This window comes from Coregonus clupeaformis, chromosome 23, assembly GCF_020615455.1.
Source record: "Coregonus clupeaformis isolate EN_2021a chromosome 23, ASM2061545v1, whole genome shotgun sequence".
In the NCBI taxonomy this organism is placed as follows: Eukaryota; Metazoa; Chordata; class Actinopteri; order Salmoniformes; family Salmonidae; genus Coregonus; species Coregonus clupeaformis.
Window position 1 is genome coordinate 54112985 of NC_059214.1, and position 23818 is coordinate 54136802.

General features: G+C 44.6%; 1 protein-coding gene across 6 annotated transcripts in view; it reads left to right on the forward strand.

Annotated features, from left to right (window-relative positions):
* The window catches only part of LOC121555105, an 81282-nt gene extending 70196 nt beyond the window's left edge, over positions 1-11086 (forward strand). For 2 of the 6 annotated variants that reach the window (XM_045206762.1, XM_045206765.1), the window contains 14 exons: positions 693-939; positions 3135-3263; positions 3443-3597; positions 3938-4057; positions 4163-4383; positions 4583-4755; positions 4882-5102; positions 5191-5405; positions 5530-5811; positions 7979-8078; positions 8277-8482; positions 8566-8716; positions 8839-8968; positions 9100-11086. In XM_045206762.1, coding sequence (XP_045062697.1) covers positions 693-939; positions 3135-3263; positions 3443-3597; positions 3938-4057; positions 4163-4383; positions 4583-4755; positions 4882-5102; positions 5191-5405; positions 5530-5811; positions 7979-8078; positions 8277-8482; positions 8566-8716; positions 8839-8968; positions 9100-9211 — 2462 coding nt within the window. In that variant the 3' untranslated portion in view covers positions 9212-11086. The remainder of the gene's footprint in view (positions 1-692; positions 940-3134; positions 3264-3442; positions 3598-3937; positions 4058-4162; positions 4384-4582; positions 4756-4881; positions 5103-5190; positions 5406-5529; positions 5812-7978; positions 8079-8276; positions 8483-8565; positions 8717-8838; positions 8969-9099) is intronic. The other 4 variants (XR_006657307.1, XR_006657306.1, XM_045206764.1 and 1 more) reach the window with 4 other exon arrangements.
* Positions 11087-23818: the final 12732 nt, after the last annotated feature.

Sequence of the window (23818 nt, forward strand, 5' to 3'; positions counted from 1 at the left end):
GGCTCATTCATCCCCCTTCCTCTCCCCTGTAACTATTCCCCAGGTTGTTGCTGTAAATGAGAATGTGTTCTCAGTCAACTTACCTGGTAAAATAAAAAGCTAGCTAGCTATGCTAATTGAGGCAACATGCTTTTTCTCCCCGTCCTAATTACAAATAACAACTACTCCGTTCAGATTATTAAGTATCAGCCTAACGTTACCTGTTGGCTCTTACCTGTTGGCTCTTGGTCGCTGTAGCATATCCTTCTCATTTAACTTTTAATTCCGTCATTTTATTTTTTTCATCTTCCGTTGGTTAGATAATCTCCTAACTTGCTTTGCCATACACTGAGGCGCTTTGGCTCTATGACTGTAGTGCGGTTTGATGACTTGTGATTGGCCAACAACAACAATAAGTTACACGTGCCACTCGTGAAAAATAAGCAACATAAATGATATAATGTTCTCTGTCTTTCTCTAGTGGGTCTGCACGGTTCCTTATGGGCAAATCAGTTGTAATTACACATACCCGAGACCATCTTATCAGAACTGATTTTTTTTTTCTTCTTAAAACATTTATGACTAACTGTCGGTTATACGGTAATTGTGCCAGTCCCACACACACACACACACTCTCATGTATTTGTATGCCACAAATCTAGTCCTAAACTGCCCAGTGCCCACTAACTGCCCACCTCCTCTCCTGCCCCCAGGGAAACCAGTAGCTGTGACCAGTAACTGTGGTCCAGGTAGAGTGGCCCAGAGGGCTGGTGTTGACTGCCAGCTGGAGCTGCAGTACTACCAGAGGAAATACTCACATGCAGGTGTCTCAGAGAGGAAGGATGGGGACCTGGAGGAAATGACCGCGGCAGAGAGTCACGTCTCCCACGGCAACGGCATGGACCTGGACACAACTTCCCTCTCTATGGCTGAGATTGCCTCCTGTAGCTACGAGGCCAGGTAACTCTCTGTCTCTCCACACTCACACACCAGGGTTAGGCTCAATTCAGAATTGAATTGAGAATGCCTTCTTGAATATAATTTTATACGGTGAAATTCAAATGCCTCTTCTTTTCTTTTATTAAGTGTAGTCAATACAAATGTACATAAAACATAAAGCATGTCATTATATACATGCATATACAGTGGGGGAAAAAAGTATTTAGTCAGCCACCAATTGTGCAAGTTCTCCCACTTAAAAAGATGAGAGAGGCCTGTAATTTTCATCATAGGTACACGTCAACTATGACAGACAAATTGAGGAGAAAAAATCCAGAAAATCACATTGTAGGATTTTTTATGAATTTATTTGCAAATTATGGTGGAAAATAAGTATTTGGTCACCTACAAACAAGCAAGATTTCTGGCTCTCACAGACCTGTAACTTCTTCTTTAAGAGGCTCCTCTGTCCTCCACTCGTTACCTGTATTAATGGCACCTGTTTGAACTTGCTATCAGTATAAAAGATACCTGTCCACAACCTCAAACAGTCACACTCCAAACTCCACTATGGCCAAGACCAAAGAGCTGTCAAAGGACACCAGAAACAAAATTGTAGACCTGCACCAGGCTGGGAAGACTGAATCTGCAATAGGTAAGCAGCTTGGTTTGAAGAAATCAACTGTGGGAGCAATTATTAGGAAATGGAAGACATACAAGACCACTGATAATCTCCCTCTATCTGGGGCTCCACGCAAGATCTCACCCCGTGGGGTCAAAATGATCACAAGAACGGTGAGCAAAAATCCCAGAACCACACGGGGGGACCTAGTGAATGACCTGCAGAGAGCTGGGACCAAAGTAACAAAGCCTACCATCAGTAACACACTACGCCGCCAGGGACTCAAATCCTGCAGTGCCAGACGTGTCCCCCTGCTTAAGCCAGTACATGTCCAGGCCCGTCTGAAGTTTCTTAGAGTGCATTTGGATGATCCAGAAGAGGATTGGGAGAATGTCAGATTAAACCAAAATATAACTTTTTGGTAAAAACTCAACTCGTCGTGTTTGGAGGACAAAGAATGCTGAGTTGCATCCAAAGAACACCATACCTACTGTGAAGCATGGGGGTGGAAACATCATGCTTTGGGGCTGTTTTTCTGCAAAGGGACCAGGACGACTGATCCGTGTAAAGGAAAGAATGAATGGGGTCCATGTATCGTGAGATTTTGAGTGAAAACCTCCTTCCATCAGCAAGGGCATTGAAGATGAAACGTGGCTGGGTCTTTCAGCATGACAATGATCCCAAACACACCGCCCGGGCAACGAAGGAGTGGCTTCGTAAGAAGCATTTCAAGGTCCTGGAGTGGCCTAGCCAGTCTCCAGATCTCAACCCCATAGAAAATCTTTGGAGGGAGTTGCTCTAGAGGAGATCTGCATGGAGGAATGGGCCAAAATACCAGCAACAGTGTGTGAAAACCTTGTGAAGACTTACAGAAAACGTTTGACCTGTGTCATTGCCAACAAAGGGTATATAACAAAGTATTGAGAAACTTTTGTTATTGACCAAATACTTATTTTCCATCATAATTTGCAAATAAATTCATAAAAAATCCTACAATGTGATTTTCTGGAATTTTTTTCTTCTCATTTTGTCTGTCATAGTTGACGTGTACCTATGATGGAAATTACAGGCCTCTCTCATCTTTTTAAGTGGGAGAACTTGCACAATTGGTGGCTGACTAAAAACGTTTTTTCCCCACTGTACAATAGTGTTGAAACAATTGATTTTCAGGACATACCCTTAAAATGAATGATCAAGGAAAACAAAACCTGTATGTGAATGTTATAAATTTATGTTTAATTAATTATTTTAATTTGGTTAAATATGGTGGAAATACTGCGTTTCCCAGAATGCATTAGTTTAATCCTCAAATTGACCCTAAGGCCTTCAAAAAGAAGCCAAACAAATGAAATGGTTGGTGGAAATATAATTGGCTATTCTAAGCACTAAGCTTAAAATAGTATATGAACATTGCTTCCAGAGAAAAGGGATATATTCTTTGGTATCTGGAAGTTGACTTGCTCTTAGCCTATCTAATGTCCTATGTGCATTCCTGACGGGGCAGAGGTGCATTCCAACGAGGCCAGGTTCCATACACACTCACACACGCTCTACCCTATAGTAATCTGTAGTCTCTTTTTTTTCTGTCTGTCAGGCAGGCAGGTGTGAGGAATGGGATGTTTTTTGGCCAGGCCAAACAGCTGTGTCCCTCCCTGCAGTCTGTCCCTTATGACTTCCAGGCTTACAAGGAAGTGGCACTGGCTATGTACGAGACCCTCGCCAGGTACGGATGTAGGGATTTACAGATACTCCATCTCTCTCTTTTTCTCGCTCACCTCCCTCTCCCTTTCATCTGCTGTTAGTCATGACCCCCATGACTATTCTGATTCCTTTGTTACTTGTTAGGATTGTAGCACAATCTCATCTGATAAACAACAAGTTGATTAAACCCCCCCTCTGTAGTTATACTCACAACATCGAGGCTCTGAGTTGTGACGAGGCGTTGGTGGATGGCTCCGCCCTGCTGGCTGAGTTGGGTGTTACACCTGAAGAGCTGGCCAGTGCCATCCGGACAGACGTCAGGGAGAGGACAGGGTGCACTGCCTCGGTGGGCATGGGTGAGTGGTGCCACGCCTTCCTCTGCCACCCCTGGGTAACATTCTGTATGCACAACAGGGGAGGAAACGTTTGCAAACGGAGGGGGCATTATCTAGGTTGTGTTTATGCACCAAATGGCAGAAAACAGACTGAAACAGGGAGGGACTCTTATCTGGCCTTGTCCAATAAGAAATGCTCCTTTTTATTTTCCACTTCAAAATGTTTTGCTACAGTGTGCTTGTGCTCTACTGAATACGACCCTGAACTTCTAGGGGAGCAAGGGGAGTTGACTGCCATTGTTTAGCATATTTTCCCTCCCACTCAGTCACACTTGTGACCTGTCACCTCTGACCTCTCCAGGGTCCAACATCCTGCTGGCGAGGATGGCGACCCGGAAGGCCAAGCCGGACGGACAGTACCTCCTGAGGTCAGAGGAAGTAGACGACTTCATCAGGGACCACACGGTCACTAGCCTGCCAGGTGAGGATACTACAGCACCACCTGGTGGACACACTGCAACTGATCATCTTTCTGGTGGTGCATTTCATCATCTCTACCCATCCCTCTACCCCTCCACAATCTCAGGTGTGGGCCGTTCTATGGGCGGGAAGCTGGCGTCTCTGGGTGTGAGGTCATGTGGGGACCTGCAGCAGGTGTCTCTACAGCGGCTGCAGAAGGAGTTTGGCCCTCGCACCGGGCAGACCCTCTTCAGGTTCTGTCGAGGTCTGGATGACCGGCCCGTCCGCAGCGAGAAGGAGAGGAAGTCTGTCTCGGCCGAGATGAACTACAACATCCGCTTCACACAGGTCAGGACCAGATTTGGTTAGAGCTTGTTTGATCTGGTCCACTCCACACAGGTCATAACTGGTTTATACTGGTCAGAACCAAGGCTTATTCAAGGAGGCAGAATACTCGGTCAGAATGGAATATCTTGTGTAGAACCGATGTTCTTCTTTCACTGCTCAAGGTGAGAGGCTTTTCTGTCACTCCATTCTCTCTCACCAGGTGGACGAGGCGGAGTCGTTCCTGACCAACCTGTCCATGGAGGTACAGAAGCGTCTTCAGGGGGTGGGGCTTAGGGGTCGCAGGCTGACCCTAAAGGTCATGGTGCGTAAGGTGGGGGCCCCGGTGGAGCCATCCAAATATGGTGGTCACGGCATCTGTGACAATCTGGCCAGGTGAGAGAGCAATCGACAAGAGTGACACACTGAGGGGACATAATTCACTCACCTCTCTCCTTATCCATTTCTCTGTCCTTCTTTCCTCTTCTCTCTCCCTCTGTCCTCTCTTTCCTCCTCTCTCAGGTCAGTAACCCTGGCCCAGCCGACAGACAGTGGTCAGCTGATAGCCAGTGAGGTCATCAAGCTGTTCCACGCAATGAGGCTGGAGGTGCAGGACCTGAGGGGGGTGGGCCTTCAGGTGCAGCTCCTTGAGGGGGCCCACTCAGCCCCCCATGGCCCTAAAACGCGCTCCATCAGAGACATGCTTCTGGCGCAGCGGCCACCCACCCAACACAACCACACAGGTGTGTGTTTGTGTGAGATCTTGTTAGTGATTACCTAAAGGAGTCATTCTTCGAGCCATTCATTAACCTCTGCTCTCTCTCTCTTCAGATTCGCTACCTAATGCTCCTGTTGCTGACTCAACCACCAATCAGGAGAAGAATTCCTCTGCCAGAGTCCCGCCCCCCTTCTCCACTCTCCGCCCTCCTTCACCTGCTGATCCAATCCCAGGGACGAGTAAAGAAGAGCCGCCGCCCCCTACACGCACACCTAACCATGTTCGGACACGCCTCAACATCAGCATCGAGGTCCCCTCTCCTTCACAGGTTCTCCACTCCTAGTTCACCAGTGCATTGCTCTCATTGAAAATCCATTGGGTTGGCTATGTTTTTGATGCATCATTTTCGGCAGTTTGAAAGCCGCCCTTACTTGTGTGTGTCCATGTGTCAGGTGGACCGGTCAGTGTTGGACGCCTTGCCTGCAGAATTGAGAAAACAGGTGGAGCGCTCCTGGACCCACAGAGACGCAGAGGGATCCCACAACGGGTCACACCACCGCCCCTCTAGCCCTCACCCCTCTTCCCCTCTTTCTTCCCCCTCGTCTCCCCTTCTACCCTCCTCTCCTCCTCCCCCCGCTGCCCTTCCTGTAGGAACACTGGTGCTTCAGATCCCCAACCAGCCTGGACAGACCGGCTCCACGGGCATCATACTGGAACTGCCTGACTTTTCCCAGGTACACACACAAAAACATTCTCATTAATGCCAATACCCCCATTACACACACACACATACAGTACCAGTACCTATTCATTCTAGGGTTTTTCTTTCTTTTTACTATTTTCTACATTGTAGAATAATAGTGAAGACATCAAAACTATGAAATAACACATATGGAATCATGTAGTAACCAAAAAAGTGTTAAAATATATTTTTGATTTGTTTATATTTGAGATTCTTCAAATAGCCACCCTTTGCCTTGATGACTGCTTTGCACACTCTTGGCATTCTCTCAACCAGCTTCATGAGGTAGTCACCTGGAATGCATTTAATTAACAGGTGTGCCTTCTTAAAAGTTAATTTGTGGAATTTCTTTCCTTCTTAATTGGTGGAATTTCTTTCCTTCTTAATGCGTTTGAGCCAATCAGTTGTGTTGTGACAAGGTAGTATACAGAAGATGGCCCTATTTGGTAAAAGATCAAGTCCATATTATGGCAAGAACAGCTCAAATAAGCAAAGAGAAACGACAGTCCATCATTACTTTAAGACATGAAGGTCAGTCAATACGGAACACTTCAAGAACTTTTAAAGTTTCTTTAAGTGCAGTTGCAAAAACCATCAAGCGCTATGATGAAACTGGCTTTCATGAGGACCTCCACAGGAATGGAAGACCCAGAGTTACCTCTGCTGCAGAGTTCATTAGAGTGTGCAAAGCTGTCATCTAGATAGAACTGCCAAAGGGGGCGGAGTTGCAATCTACTGTAGAGATAGTCTGCAGAGCTCTATCATACTATCCAGGTCTGTGCCCAAACAGTTTGAGCTTCTACTTCTAAAAATCCACCTTTCCAGAGATAAGTATCTCACTGTTGCAGCTTGCTACAGACCCCCCTCAGCCCCCAGTTGTGCCCTGGACACCATATGTGAACTGCTTGCACCCGCCCACCCGACTAGAATCGCTACTCTCGGCAGGTCTGACTTAGAATATGTGGACAACTACAAATACCTAGGTGTCTGGTTAGACTGTAAACTCTCCTTCCAGACTCACATTAAGCATCTCCAATCCAAAGTTAAATCTAGAACCGGCTTCCTATTTCGCAACAAAGCCTCCATTACTCATGCTGCTAAGCATGCTCTCGTTAAACTTACTATCCTACCGATCCTTGACTTCGGCGATGTCATTTACAAAATAGCTTCCAACACTCTACTCAGCAAATTGGATGTAGTCTATCACAGTGCCATCCATTTTGTCACCAAAGCCCCATATACTACCCACCATTGTGACCTGTACGCTCTCGTTGGCTGGCCCTCACTACATATTTGTCGCCAAACCCACTGGCTCCAGGTCATCTATACATCTCTTCTAGGCAAATCCCTGCCTTATCTTAGCTCATTAGTCACCATAGCAGCACCCACCCGTAGTATGCGTTCCAGCAGGTATATCTCACTGGTCATCCCCAAAGCCAACACCTCCTTTGGCCGCCATTCCTTCCAGTTCTCTGCTGCAAATGACTGGAACGAACTGCAAAAATCTCTGAAGCTGGAGACACTTATCTCCCTCACTATCTTTAAGCATCAGTTGTCAGAGCAGCTTACCGATCACTGCACCTGTACACAGCCCATCTGTAATTAGCCCACCCAACTACCTCATCCCTATATTGCACCCCAGTATCTCTATTTGCACATCTTCTGCACATCTATCACTCCAGTGTTAATACTAAATTGTAATTATTTTGCACTATGGCCTATTTATTGCCTTACCTCCATAACTTACTACATTTGCACACACTGTATATAGATTTCCTATTGTGTTATTGACTGTACGTTTTGTTTATTCCATATGTAACTCTGTGTTTGTTGTTTTTATCGCACTGCTTTGCTTTATCTTGGCCAGGTCGTAGTTGTAAATGAGAACTTGTTCTCAACTGGCCTACCTGGTTAAATAAAGGTGAAATTAAACAATAAAAAAGGCAAAGGGTGGCTATTTGAAGTATCTCAAATATAAAATATATTTTAATTTGTTTAACACTTTTTGGGTTACTACATAATTCCATATGTGTTATTTCATAGTTTTGATGTCTTCACTATTAGTCTACAATGTAAAAATAAAGAAAAACCCTTGAATGAGTAGGTGTGTCCAAACTTTTGACTGGTAGTATATATTACATCTCTCTCTCTGTTTGTAGGTTGACCCGGAGGTGTTTGCAGCGCTCCCCAGAGAGCTCCAGGAGGAACTGCGTTCAGCGTACGGCCGCAGAGAGACCGCCCAGGCCCAGGGGATCATGGGTAAGACCAGAGACCAAAGATGTAGAGCAGAAAACAGTATATCCATCCAATACACTGGAAAGAACCGTAGACGTTCGACAAATTATAGAATTCAACTCTCTTTGCATTACCCCCTTATCTCTCTCCATCTCTAACTCTCACTCCTTTCCTCACCTCCTTTGTCCCCCCCCCTCTCTCAACCACTCTCTATCTCTGTAGCAGAGCAGAGGAACCCCCTGTTGCAGCTGAAGCAGGTAGGGGTGGGGGCGGGTCGGGTGAAGAGGCGCTACAAGAAGAAGAACGCCAACTCCAGCCCCGCTAAGAAAGGCCCCTCCCCTCTAAAGAAGCCCCACCCACCAGGAAACAGCCCCGCCAAAGCCCTACAGCACTCGCTCAGACCGAGGGACCTATCCAGCGGCCTCAAGGTGAGCCTCTAGACACTTATCCAAGGTCAGTTAATGTTTTTCTGAATGGCTTAATGATTGGCCCTGAACTGACCCCCAACCAGCTGGAGAATGGACCTTCCACATCCTCCCTAAAGCAGGATGTCCCAGAGACTCTGTCTAAGTTCACCCCTCGCCCCGAACCCACCCTGGCTGGAGCCTGTGATTTCACGGACATCCGAACACTCCTCAGAGAATGGGTCACTACCATCTCAGGTACAGAAGGGGGAGTGGGTCGGTCAGTACCATCTCTGGGAATAAGGGGACATTTGCTGTCATACAGTAGTAGTTGTGTTTTTGACTGTTTGTTAATGATGTGGTTGTGTGTGAAAATCCAGGTCTTTGTCCTTTCCCCCCGCCCTCAGAACCCATGGAGGAGGACATTCTGCAGGTGGTCAAGTACTGCACTGATCTGATCGAGGACAAAGACCTGGAGAAACTTGACCTGGTCATCAAGTACATGAAGAGGTACGGTCCACTCATGGTCTAACTCTCCCCTCTTCTCAGTCTCAGTCAAGGACCACTGGGCCAAGGTTAGTACTTTTCAGTTTTGTCCTCTGTTCCATTCATTTATTTTCACGTATCCTATGTGATTGCAGGTTGATGCAGCAGTCTGTGGAGTCTGTATGGAGCATGGCCTTTGACTTCATCCTGGACAACGTGCAGGTGGTGGTACAGCAGACCTACGGCAGCACTCTGAAGATCATATAGGAGAGGACACGGCAGGCTCTAGCCAAGTCTCAAATCACACCCTATTCCCCATATAGTGCACTGGTCAAAAGTAGTGCACTAGTATGTGGGGGATAGGATGCCATTTGAGATCCAGTTTTGCTCCTCCAAACGCTCTGCATCAAATTGTTCTGTTTGTTGTGCCACTGTTTCATCATCAAACTATTACATCATAATCCTGTGGGAGGAGCTGTGTCCTAACCTGGACACTTGTTCTCTTCTTGTGACATCACAGTGAAAGAGTTCTGTGGCATTGTGACATCCGCACAGCCAGCTCCATAGAATTAGGAATAATAGGATCTCTATGGCAAGCTCTCTATCTGACTATGACATCAGCAGAGCCTGACCTGCGTTTTGTGTTGGCTTCATTATAACACACGTCAGCAGAACAGAGCACAGAAATCGTCTGCAATACACTTCAGCAGCCTGAAAATCAACTCGGCCCAACACGCACTGTCCCAACCTTTCATTGGCCGGGGGGGGGCAGGAACCCTCCTTCTGTAGCCCCTATTGGTCAGGACCCACTGAATCTCATGAGTGATGGCTGACTCAGCCATTAGGTGTGTGAATATGCCAAATATCACAGTCTGATGCCTAGAGATGGTGGCCATGGAATCTCCTTGCCATCTCGACGGTCTACTCTGCCCCCCCACCCCTTTTCTGTGACATCCAGGGTTTGGAGGCAGAAAGAAGGAAACCATAGACATCCACTCTTCCTGGTTCTGTTTCTTTTCTCTCTGCTTTTTACCAGTCGTTCTGTTACTCTAAGCTCTGCCACCATAGCCTCAGAAGTATCTGCAAACTGACATGGTAGCAAAAAGATGCAAAAACACCATGTTTGGGAGATTGTTTTTGGTTTGGTTTTTAAAAAGCAAGCAATTTTTTGTACCTTTCCTCTGCAAAAAAGTGCCAAGCCTTGTTGTTATGGCATGTAAATAGTGTTTTCAACACCTCTTGTTAAGTTTCAAAAGAAAAAGCTTGTTTCTATATAGACATTCTTATTTGTTTTCTCTTGTATTGGTTACAAGTAGTGTGTTATTAACTGTTGTTAGTTCTCTTGCTCTTTCATCGTGGGTGTGTGTTTGTGATGGGATGGAAACCAGAATTTGGCCAAAGCCCTTATGTTACTTTTTTATGCAACCTCTATAGGTTAAGACAGAATCTCAATGGTCTGAAGTGGCTTCCTCTCCTTCAACTACACTGATGAGAAAATATAGGAGAATCAATACCGTATCGCTTTGGATAGCTACTATGTGACGTGCAGATTTATGAAAGGAGGTGAGGAGAGGAAGCCATTTTAGATTGTGAGGCACCCACTCTCCTTATGAGCTGTCAATGCTCTCTGACATTAAATGAAATGATAATACTCGCTTGTGACCTCACAATGTCACACACATTAAATGTTCTCTTATTGTGACATCGCGGGATACAAATGTTCAAGAGAACACACATTTGTTGCAAAAAGAAGAACTGACAGTTTTCTCTCATTGTGACATCAGCAGAGTGGATGACATGGTGGTTTTGAAATGGTTTCTACTGTACCTGATCCATAATCATATAACGGTGAGTATGCTGGTGAAATTATTGTAGTTCTAAACACAGGACACAAGCAGACAACCCGTAATTCTGAGTTTATTTCCTTAGAATTTGTATGCTGTGATCTCTGAGTGAATGTGAAATACTCACTTTTCCTTTCATCTGCCCTAACTCTACTAAAGGGAAGGGCCAGAAGGAATTATCTCATTGGACAGTGTACCTGTCTATCACGACTGACCCGTGCCTGAAGACCTGAAGCTGTGACATCATTTGTATGTTTTCTAAGAACTTGTTAATAAACTTGGAACTTATAAAATTCTTGATTTTGAGTTGGTGTGTGATTTTCAGTTGGTGTTATTATGATCCTTTGAAAAGGATGATTAAACAAGGCAAAAGTAAACGTGTCGTCCCCCACGAATGATGCAGTGCTCCCCTTGGGCCAATCAGTGTAATTTTGTAATATACAGATCTCTATGGCAATACTCATTCACCCAAGTTTTGTCAAAATGGGGCCAGTGGTGTCAGAGATCACTTGGATTAGCTAGATTCATATGCCTGAGCATGTGTGCCAAATTTCATCACTTGAGTCAAACAGATCAAGAGATATCAACATGTGCCTGTTATAGCGCCACTGTGAGGTCGATATGAATGCTCTTGCAAATGTTGAGTCTTGACAGTGTTTGCAACATGTGTACCAAGTTTTGTTACAATATGAATATCCTTGACTGATTTATATGCATTTAGTTGCCAGACCACACCCACATGAATATTTATTGGCCAATAGTGGCCATGTTTTGGTTACCAGTCTGGAAAATATTGCATTGAAAGAACTTTTCCATACCCTTACAAAAAAAGATTGCAGTTTTGAAACTGCAGTAAAAGTGCAGTAACTGCAGTCGACTGTGGGATTTTGGATGCAGTAATTTTTGCCTTGTCTGGCAGCGAAACAGTTCATTCAGCCTCATTTACTACCTTTTCAAAAAACATAGCTGATATGGCTGACTTGCTTAAACAAATGTGGTTTCTACTGACAATTGAGATGTACAAACTATGGCATAAGAGGCAATCCGTAATTTCGATTAAGACATTAATGAGCGAGCTAGGACGGACGTAGTCAATGTTACTAGATGTTCAGTACTTTTGAAATGTACAACGACAGAATTCAGAACATGGGCCGATCTTACAGTATTCTCCCTGTACACCAAGTCAGAACCGTAGGATAAATAAAGGGGGCATATAAGCAGACAATGAAGCTCTTACAATATTTGATGATGACATTTCTCTAAAACAGGCTATAGGCTACATGTGCACCACCAAGTCGGAGCTCTAGAAAGAGGCCTGAGTTCCCGACTTGGAATTCCGAGTTGGATGACCGTTCAAAACGTATTTTCCCAGTCGGAGTTCATTTTGTCCCAGTTGTCTTGAACTCACTGAAGTCTGAGATTTCCCAGTGTTAAGTTGCGTCAATTCAAATCTGGTATTAGGAACAAAAGAGGTCAATACGCGTCTTCTAAAATAGACTAGTATTTTAATTCATGCAAACCACTTCAATGGTAAATATGATGTTCGTATATACGGGTCCACTGAAATACCACGCAGGGCACTCAGAGAACTAAGCCATTGTTATAAGTTCTTCTTAAAATACTCTGACAGAGATAGTTCCCGCTCCCTGCTGGCCAATCAGAGTAGAGACTGAGCGTGGTTTAGACTTACTCAGCCAATCGTTGGCGCACAGGCTGGTCCCAGACCCTTGGCGCTTCACTGTTGCCAGGTGTCTAGTTGTTTTGCAACTTATCCAGAAAGTCAGCACTTTTGCAGTACACATGTCCTTGAGTATGATGGTTTAACAAAGAGGCAGTGTGTATGTGTCTGTGAGAAATACAAGTTCTTATCTCATCCTACCCCCTAACGTTCCTCACATGAATCACAGCTTGTTATGTGAAACAATTTATATCAGTACAGTACAAACCTTTTATGTTTAATCATTAATGCATTCTTTCTAAGCTAGTCATCACATCTAGATCCCCACACCAGTTCAGTGTTTCCAGTTGTTTTGAACGCAGCAGAAGTCATGCTGGATTGACAGCATGGCCAATGTTGAATGTTTATACTTTTAAGCTTGGAAAAGAGACCCTTAAACCCAGACTTGGACCACATATCCACTCCACTGAGTAGCAGGCTAGTGATTGCTTTGCAATGCTTGCAGTTAGCCACTGATTCCTTCCAAACCACTCATTGTTGAATTTGTGATTTCCAACTTGTTGTGTAATGTTTATGTCCAATGGCCAATGAGCACCGATACGTTTTATGTATAATTTCTCTTCATATGACAAGGATTGAAAAGGATTTGCCAGTAGATTGTCGACTTAATTCATGATGATGACTGCTAGCTTGCTTGCTAAGATTTTGTTAGTATGATGTTAACTTGATCAGTCCAATCAAAGCTACTGTAGATATAACGTGATTTGACGTCATTTTATCTGTGTCCAATGACCTTGAGCCTTCTTAGATGGGCACTTCTAATGTAACTCTATGGCAGCACCCAAGGGGCTTGAATTGTCGGTGACGTAGTGTCCCCATGAGTGACAGAACACTGAGCCAATCGCGGCGCAACTAGAGAACATTACCAACCACTACGCTCCGTATTTTCCGCTGGCTGCCCCACCTCCACAGAAAGCACTGAGCTAGGCCGAAACACCTGAATTTTGGAGCTGCCTTACTCAAGAAAGCAAAAAAGAGACCATGTTTGTATGCGGCTATATTAAGTCAATATTTTTTATTTTTTATTTTATTGTTTGCAAACTTGTTTGCTCTGCCCTGAATGACGGGTCGCCACTGAGTGTACTGCAGTTATACTGCACTGTAACTGCAGTTACACTGCAAAATGACTGCAGTGAAAATAAAATGTTATTTTGGATGCAGTATTTGCAGCATACTGCAGTTATACTGCACACTAACTACAGTTATACTACTGTGTACTGCAGTACACTCTGTTTGCATTTTTTCCCCCATAAGGGTAGTTGCCACATATCAAGTTTTGTGCAGATCGGTCATTCGGTGCCAGAAGAGTAGCGTTTTGAGTGTTTTTCACAAAATTCTAAATGGCGGAAAATCCATCATGGCGGACCTTATGGGACCCTCTGGCAAATGTGTACCTTGGCAAATGTGTACCTTGTGAGGAGAAGGACCTATGTACCAACTTCATGACTTTATAATATAAATAATAATATACAGTGGGGAAAAAAAGTATTTAGTCAGCCACCAATTGTGCAAGTTCTCCCACTTAAAAAGATGAGAGAGGCCTGTAATTTTCATCATAGGTACACGTCAACTATGACAGACAAAATGAGAAAAAAAATTCCAGAAAATCACATTGTAGGATTTTTAATGAATTTATTGGCATATGATGGTGGAAAATAAGTATTTGGTCAATAACAAAAGTTTCTCAATACTTTGTTATATACCCTTTGTTGACAATGACACAGGTCAAACGTTTTCTGTAAGTCTTCACAAGGTTTTCACACACTGTTGCTGGTATTTTGGCCCATTCCTCCATGCAGATCTCCTCTAGAGCAGTGATGTTTTGGGGCTGTCGCTGGGCAACACAGACTTTCAACTCCCTCCAAAGATTTTCTATGGGGTTGAGATCTGGAGACTGGCTAGGCCACTCCAGGACCGTGAAATGCTTCTTACGAAGCCACTCCTTCGTTGCCCGGGCGGTGTGTTTGGGATCATTGTCATGCTGAAAGACCCAGCCACGTTTCATCTTCAATGCCCTTGCTGATGGAAGGAGGGTTTCACTAAAAATCTCACGATACATGGCCCCATTCATTCTTTCCTTTACACGGATCAGTCGTCCTGGTCCCTTTGCAGAAAAACAGCCCCAAAGCATGATGTTTCCAACCCCATACTTCACAGTAGGTATGGTGTTCTTTGGATGCAACTCAGCATTCTTTGTCCTCCAAACATGACGAGTTGAGTTTTTACCAAAAAGTTATATTTTGGTTTCATCTGACCATATGACATTCTCCCATTCCTCTTCTGGATCATCCAAATGCACTTCAGACGGGCCTGGACATGTACTGGCTTAAGCAGGGGGGACACGTCTCGCACTGCAGGATTTGAGTCCCTGGCGGCGTAGTGTGTTACTGATGGTTGGCTTTGTTACTTTGGTCCCAGCTCTCTGCAGGTCATTCACTAGGTCCCCCCGTGTGGTTCTGGGATTTTTGCTCACCGTTCTTGTGATCATTTTGACCCCATGGGGTGAGATCTTGCGTGGAGCCCCAGATCGAGGGAGATTATCAGGGGTCTTGTATGTCTTCCATTTCCTAATAATTGCTCCCACAGTTGATTTCTTCAAACCAAGCTGCTTACCTATTGCAGATTCAGTCTTCCCAGCCTGGTGCAGGTCTACAATTTTGTTTTTGGTGTCCTTTGACAGCTCTTTGGTCTTGGCCATTGTGAAGTTTGGAGTGTGACTGTTTGAGGTTGTGGACAGGTGTATTTTATACTGATAACAATTTCAAACAGGTGCCATTAATACAGGTAACGAGTGGAGGACAGAGGAGCCTCTTAAAGAAGAAGTTACAGGTCTGTGAGAGCCAGAAATCTTGCTTGTTTATAGGTGACCAAATACTTATTTTCCACCATAATTTGCAAATAAATTCATTAAAAATCCTACAATGGGATTTTCTGGATTTTTTTTCCTCAATTTGTCTGTCATAGTTGACGTGTACCTATGATGAAAATTACAGGCCTCTCTCATCTTTTTAAGTGGGAGAACTTGCACAATTGGTGGCTGACTAAATACTTTTTTTCCCCACTGTAATATGCCACTTAGCAGACGCTTTTATCCAAAGCGACTTACAGTCATGCGTGCATACATTTTTGTGTATGGGTGGTCCCGGGGATCGAACCCACTACCCTGGCGTTACAAGCGCCGTGCTCTACCAGCTGAGCTACAGAGGACCACTTTAGGTCTAACGGGGTGCCTGGTGGTCTGGGGAAAGATGCTATTATATGACACTATCTCCCAACAGATTTCCCTGTACTATAAATATGTCTGTCCTTACTACTTTCATCCCATTGTCTCTACCAGCAATCTAACCCATTGTTCCGACTCAATGTTTTAATTTCCCCTCTACCTAACTGCACCTGTATATCCACAATATTATTTTTCACTGCTTTTCTTGCTATTATATCTACTATATCATGTCCATAAACTCCTGTCTGAGGAGATTGCGTCATCCATGAATCTGTCGGGGTTGTAGGCAAATTGGAGAGGGTCGCGAAGGGAGGAGGTGTGGTCTTTGGCTAGCCTCTCAAATCACTTCATGATGATGGAAGTGAGTGCTACGGGTCCGTAGTCATTCAGTTCAGTTATGTAGCACTATATTGGATCGCACCAATACCGTATGCTTCCGTGCGGCAGAATACATTCCTTGTCTGTGTGACTTTTCAGTCCACCGGAACCCTCCCGGTTTCGGGTTCGGGGACAGTGCCAACCCCGCAAGTTCGGGAGACTGTATGTTTCGTTCTGGCAGGATTGCAGTTCTCCCCAATATCGCGAAGCGCACCACGTGTCGTCTCTCACAGGGCGCAGCCATCTTGCCTAGACTCTTGTGTGTTCCACGACAGTGTTGCCAACTTAGCGACTTTGTCGCTATATTTAGTGAGTTTTCAGACCCCTCTAGCGACACATTTTCAAAAAAGCGACTAGCGACTTTCTCTGGTGTTATTGGAGACTTTTGGAGACTCTGACGTGAAAGCAGTATCGTTCTTCTCAACGAGCAGCGGGTGCTTTGTTACCCCCGTCCCAAAGCACTCACAGGCGGCCCAGTCCTCATGCAGCAGTCCCTCCCAGCTGCAGTCAGAGCAGGAGATGTTCACCCCTCCACTTCCAGACTGCAAATGAATCGCGCAAGCGGGAAGCCGCCGCTGGCTGATCCCGCCCTGGCTTACATTCAGGGCAGGATGTGAATGTAGGGTGTTTTTTACTCACTTTTTGTCTCTCCCACGACGTTATTCCTCTCTCCTACAGCATCCATCACAATTACATGCACATGGCCAATTATGCAAATTAGGTGATTACGTCATTTAGCAGGACAAAGCAGAGTTATAAACACAGTTTCCCTTAAGTCCTGCCAACCTGAACCCCCATGTATATAGCAAGAGATAAGCTATAAACTTGGCGTGAGTTACACTCGACCCACATGTATAAAGCAAGAAATAAGCTACTGTTGGCTTTAATTATTTTTCCACAAGGAAAAGCTACAACCATTCATGTCTTCTCTCCTTCATTCAGATAGCGTACAAGACAGGCTGATACTGTAGGTCCGTAGTCATCTTTACTATTATACAGTATTGAGCAGTGTTTACTATAGTCATAGTGCATTACACTGTTGCCTTAATAATTTTTCCACAAACAAAAGCTACAGCCATTCATGTCTCCTCTCCTTCAGATAGTGTATGAGACTAAGGCTGATACTGTAGGTCCCATTCTATACTATCATACAGTATTGCGCAATGTATACTATACATTTACATTTTAGTCATTTAGCAGACGCTCTTATCCAGAGCGACTTACAGTTAGTGAGTGCATACATTTTCATACATCACTTTAAACCTGGCTTAACAGCACCTGAGGAATGCGCCACTCTTCACTTCGCTGGCTTTTAAGTCACACTGATTAAGGGTGGCTCTTTGACCCCCTCTGGGCTTCAGTCTGCCACCTCTCCAACACTGTTGGGCCTATGACATTTAGACTACCCTCAGCAAATCTGAGCCACAGAAACAGTGTGATCGTTTGTGCAGAGATTACTCTGGGCATGCAGCCTCTGTGGTCACTGGCAGCAGCCAGCCAGGTAGAGGATTAACAGCACTACACAGCACGGTCAGACACATCCACTTCTTTACTTCAGCACCTTCTGTTATAGACCCTAACAGAAAGTTAACACATCCCTTTATACTTTAGGTTACCCAGATTCTTGTGAATTCAGTTGAAAAACACAGTCAGTCTTATGGTTACCCTCAGCAAACCACAAACATACCAAAGACACCAGAAAAACATAACCCACTGTTTTTCTCCTTTCTCAGTTGAGGGAACATGCAGCTTAAGTTATACAGTATCTGTCTTTGAAAGTAGGCAATGAAGACTGAAGAGTCCTCTAAAATGCTAAGGAACTCAGGACTCAGGTCCAACACTACCCTACTTGTCCAATATTGTGATTGAAGTTGAATACTTACATGCACCCTCGGGACTGACTGCATGAAAATGCTGGTAACTGTATGGTAATTAGGGGTTTGATAAAGATACCAGGGTAAAAGTTTCATTTATCTCGGACTAAATTGCACAGAGATTACTGGGGTCCTGTACTAGGAACCAAAGATGTGTGTATATTTACAAACAGAATATATATCTCTGCAGTATACTCAGGAAATTAAAAACATGTTTTCAGGAATGGGTCACAAAAAAGTTCTGATTTGAATAAAGACTGCATTTTCCACTTTGTAGGGGATTTGAGGGTGTAAAAAATAGACATTGGCTAGCCTAAGTCCACTGGCTGTTTGCTTCACAATTCACTTTTACTGGGAAATTGGACATGTTTAATACTGTTGTTTGTCAAAGGGCTTATAGATATGTTGTGAAGTGCTGTATTGAAACATATTGACAAACCATATGAAAAAGAGATTTGGAGGATGAATCAGTGTACCTGGCCCTGAGTATTGCCAACATAACATCATACCCTTGGAAAAACAAAAGTTGCTCTGAAATGGTTGTCAATTTGCCACACAAATAGCACATGACCTTTAAGCAACTACAGTGTGAGATACTTAATGACATCTCAAATTCTACACTCTCACCTTTGACTGTGCAGCAACCCACTCCTCTCGTTGACTCTGCTCTTTGCTGCAGATCTCCTGCAACCCCAGTTCAGCTCTGCTGTTGCATCAGTCAGGAGGACTGGCATGCTGCTGCAGAGACACCCCAAACTGTTCAGCCAACCAGTGCACTCTCCCTTGGCTGTTGTTCAGTGGGACTAGGCCATGGTGAATAGATTATATTTAGAGCTACAACTACACCATAAAATAGGGCCTCTGCCTATATTGTACTCTACTATCTGCCTCTTTTTTAAATCACCATCTGAGTGATGAGTGTGTTTGTTTAAACATTAAATATTTAAAATGACTGCTGGCACAGTGTTGGTAAACACTTCCACTGAATACATGAATGGCTTTCAACATAGGGTATCAGGAATGAACCATTTTTGTGTTGTGACCTCAATGAGGCAGCCTTTATCCTTTCACACTTATGATAGCACTAAAGATATGTGTAGGGTATGGGACCATAAACACAAATTGCTTTATTACCATCATTACATGTTTAAAAAAAGTTAGTGTAGTCATTTACCAGCTGAATAAAATGCCAAGCTGACTTATGACCAACAACAGTAACATGTTGACATTGCATCAAGGTAAGCAGCTTTTGGTCCATTATCAGATACCTGTCTTTATATCATATAAAGCTACATTGAATGGTATCAAAATCGTATTATTTATTACATTCATAAGACTAGCATATTATTAAGAGGCAACTTTCTATTTTCTTATATAAATCTACACATGGCTCTAATACATAACAGATCACTTGGCCAATGCCTACTAATATTTTCTAGACCGCAGGAATGCAAACAATTAGGCTAGATTTATTTTATTTTTTTATTTTTTATTTCACCTTTATTTAACCAGGTAAACCAGTTGAGAACAAGTTCTCATTTACAACTGCGACCTGGCCAAGATAAAGCAAAGCAGTGCGATAAAAACAACAACACAGAGTTACATATGGGGTAAAACAAAACAAAGTCAAAAATACAACAGAAATAAATATATATACAGTGTGTGCAAATGTAGCAAGTTATGGAGGTAAGGCAATAAATAGGCTATAGTGCAAAATAATTACAATTAGTATTAACACTGGAATGATAGATGTGCAAGAGATGATGTGCAAATGAGCAAAATAAATAACAATATAGGGATGAGGTAGTTGGGCGGGCTAATTTCAGATGGGCTGTGTACAGGTGCAGTGATCGGTAAGGTGCTCTGACAACTGATGCTTAAAGTTAGTGAGGGAGATAAGTGTCTCCAGCTTCAGAGATTTTTGCAATTTGTTCCAGTCATTGGCAGCAGAGAACTGGAAGGAATGGCGGCCAAAGGAGGTGTTGGCTTTGGGGATGACCAGTGAGATATACCTGCTGGAGCACATGGAGTAGATCTGCTATGCCTGCCAAAGAAGTCCTCACCTTTGTAAGGGGGACAAATAATAAACTGTGTCAAAAGGGTAAATGTGCCATGTGGCATTGTGTATGAAGTTGACAGGATGTTAGGCAATGTATCTCCTTTTTTAAATGACATAGTCGTCAGAAATACATAGAGGAAGCAAACATGCTTCAACTAGCTTTAGTGTTAAAGCAAATATTCTAATATAAAAAACAAAAAAAAGATTTAGGTGTAACGTTGCACTGATGGTGTTTTCATGACAACTGGGAACATGGAAAAAACACGGTCAAATCATGACATCATTGATGTTCAGGTCGGAAAGTCGGCGCTCTAGGAAGATGCCTGATTTTCCGACATGGAATTCCGGGTTGGATGACCGTTCAAACCAATTTTTCCCCAGGAGCTCGTCTTTTCCGAGTTCCCAGTTGTCTTGAATGCACTGAAGTCGGATATTTCCGAGTTCCCAGTTGTTCTGAACGCGGCATCAGCTATAGCTCTACTGTTTAGATGCAATGACAAAGCGACGTAGAGGGATGCGGTGCGCTAGCGTTCACGCAGACGGGGGCGGAAAAACAGCACGACAGTGCTCTCACAACACACATGTACGACAATAACAACAGCGTATATCAACGAAAATAATTAAAACACAGACAAGAAAAGAGGACAGTCTCTGCTTAACATAAAATAGATGTATTACCTTTGGAATATAGGGATTTGGGGGAATTCAGGTTGATATCCGCGCTGAATAGAGATATAAAATCAGAGGACATCGCAATGCCTCTGAAGAGGAGGGGAAATCGGACCCACTCAGATATGAACGTCGCTGAGCTAGCAAGCTAGAAATACATATTTCTCTGACACTGAATTAATGGTAAATAAATACTACTGACAACAAACTGTGGTGTCTAAGGAATTTATGACTTTGCTAACGTTTGCAAATGGTATCTTGGAGGATGTTGATTCAGCTTAGGGAAGCATCTGGGGAGCAGTTTTATAGGGGCACCCCATAGAACAGAGGAAGTCTGTTGTGTGGAGTCATGGGATTGGTCTCTAGGGAAAAGCACCCATATCATGGTAAAGATTATAAATACTTGGTTGAGACAAAGGAGGACAGAACAACATATTATTTTGGGTCATTGTTCTCCAGATGCCTGCAGATGTCTGTAAACTTACGCTGAAATCTTGTGATATAAATAAACCTTTATAATCAAAGTACAGTGTAAGCGGACTCCTTGTTCTAACAGCATAATTAGCATTATTATTTAGATACAACAGAAATGGCGACGAGGAACGTTTGGGACGTGATGCGTCTCTCCAGTGTTCCATTCATGTGCTGCGAAGTGACTCCCGCTCAAGACGCAGGCTCATAAGGTGAGATTTCTCACAATTTTGTGCGCTGGTTGGCTCGCTTGCTTATGGGTGTGTGCGCTGGAGAAATGTACCGTTTAAAAGACTTATGTGTGCAAATTTTGCTGTTATTTGCTGTGGGATAGGAGTCCGTTCTAAAATTCTAAATTTGTTTGCGCTGGTAACAACGCAAACAGGGGGGGAGTGTCTATAATTATTGAAGAATAGAATGAAGGAATAAGGCCAAAGTAAATGTATGTCATGAACCCTGCATCCTGAGTAGGTTCCTGCCTGTGTTGCCATTTTTCTGCTCGGAATCTCCAGTTTCCTGAGGGTTCGTGAACGCTCCCGGCCTGGTTGCCGGGCGACGTTGCTAGGCGGGAGATCTCCCGATTAACCGCACCTGCATCTCATCAGCGGTCTGCACACCTGGTCCTGATCATCACCCTTCTTAAGCCCTGACCTGACATCCATTCCCTGCCGGATCGTTAGCCATGAACAGTATGTTTGTCAGTGTATCAGCCTTGGAGTTTCTAGCGTTAGTTTTGTTGTTTTGCACCTTGTTGGCTTGCCGTGTACTTACCTCCGTTTTGTTTCTATCTGCAGTCAATCTCCCGGAACCTTCACCCAACCCCTGCCTGGTTGTCGGCGGCTGCCGAGCCATTCTTGGATCTGCCACTGCACCTCCACCAACTCATCTCCGCCGCCCGCTCTGTCCCCTGAAATATTCTACATCATTTTTTTGAATCTGTTAAATAAATACTCACCTTCGTTTCAACTCACCTTGTCCTGGTCTGCTTCTGGGTTCTGGCTTAGTAAACCGTGACAGAACGATCCGGCCAGAAATGAACCCAGCGGACCTGGACTCTGTTCGCCATGCCATTACCCATCAGGAGAAGATGTTGGGACAACATAGCACGGCACTACAGGAGATAGCATTGTCCGTTCGGAACTTTTCTACCAGTCTGACGAAGATCCAGGCTCAGCTCAGTTTGCCGGTGGAGAATCCACGACCGGTTTCACCCATCTCGCCTGCCGCTTCTGGAGCTGTGCCCTTCCGTGAGCCCAAGGTTCCGACGCCTGATAAATATGAGGGGGAGTTGGGAAGATGCCGTTCTTTCCTTATGCAGTGTGGATTAGTGTTCGATCTACAGCCCCACTCTTATGCCACAGACAAGGCTAGGATAGCCTTTGTCATTGAGTTGCTGCGTGGTCGAGCTCTGGAGTGGGCTTCAGCCGTTTGGGAACGACAGGACACCTGCATGGCTTCATACCAGGAGTTCACGGCCGAGATGAGGAAGCTATTTGACCATCCCGTCCGAGGTATGGACGCAGCTAGGCGCCTGTTTTCGCTTCGCCAAGGAACTCGCAGCATTGCCGACTTCGTGATCGAGTTCAGGACTTTGGCTGTGGAGAGTGGGTGGAATGAGGAGTCTCTGCAAGCGGCCTTTTACCAGGGGCTGTCGGAGCAGCTCAAGGATGAGTTGATCTCCTATCCGGACCCTAGTGACCTGGACAGCTTGGTAGCCTTGTCTATTCGGGTGGATAACAGAGTTCGAGAGAGAAGGAGGGAGAAGCAATGGGGCCCGTCCAATCAATCAGCTTCTCAGTTCCCAGTCGGGTCAGGGGGTGGACCAGAATACGTCGATCATTGTCCACCACACAGGATTAGTGGAGAGGTCCTGCCTCCAGATTCTGAACCCATGCAAGTGGGGCGGCACGGGTTAACCAAGGAGGAGCGCCAACATAGACGTAAGACCAACTGCTGCCTCTACTGTGGTAGTTCGGGACATTACATCTCCACTTTTTCCCGGCGGTCGTCAAACTGCTCGGCTCGCTAAAGTTGGGAGGACTTTTAGCGAGCCAGTTTCAACCTCTCAATACCTCTGTCAGACCCCGTTTCCCGGCTACCCTCATGAACAGGAATCAGAGTTTAGCGATTAACGCTTTCGTCGATTCAGGTGCCGATGGAAGCTTTATTGATGCCGAAGTGGTGGAACAGCTGGGGCTTTCCAAGGAGCGATTACCGGAAGCCATTGAAGCTACCACTCTGAACGGCAGTAGTCTGGCACGTATCACGATGAGGACTGAACCGGTTAAGATGCTGTTGTCAGGGAATCATTCTGAGGTGATCTCATTCTTCATTCTGCCTTCTTCCCATGTTCCTCTGGTCCTTGGATACCCCTGGCTGAAAGAACACAATCCCACGTTCGATTGGGTGACTGGCAAGGTAACTAGTTGGAGCCTTGATTGTCATGCTAACTGCCTCAAGACTGCCTGTTCCCATTCTGTTCCCAGTCAGGTGATTGAGGCTAAACCCCCAGATTTGTCCCTGGTTCCCGAGACATATCACGATTTGGGGGAAGTGTTCAGTAAGCAGAGGGCTCTGTCACTCCCTCCCCACCGACCATATGATTGTGCCATAAACCT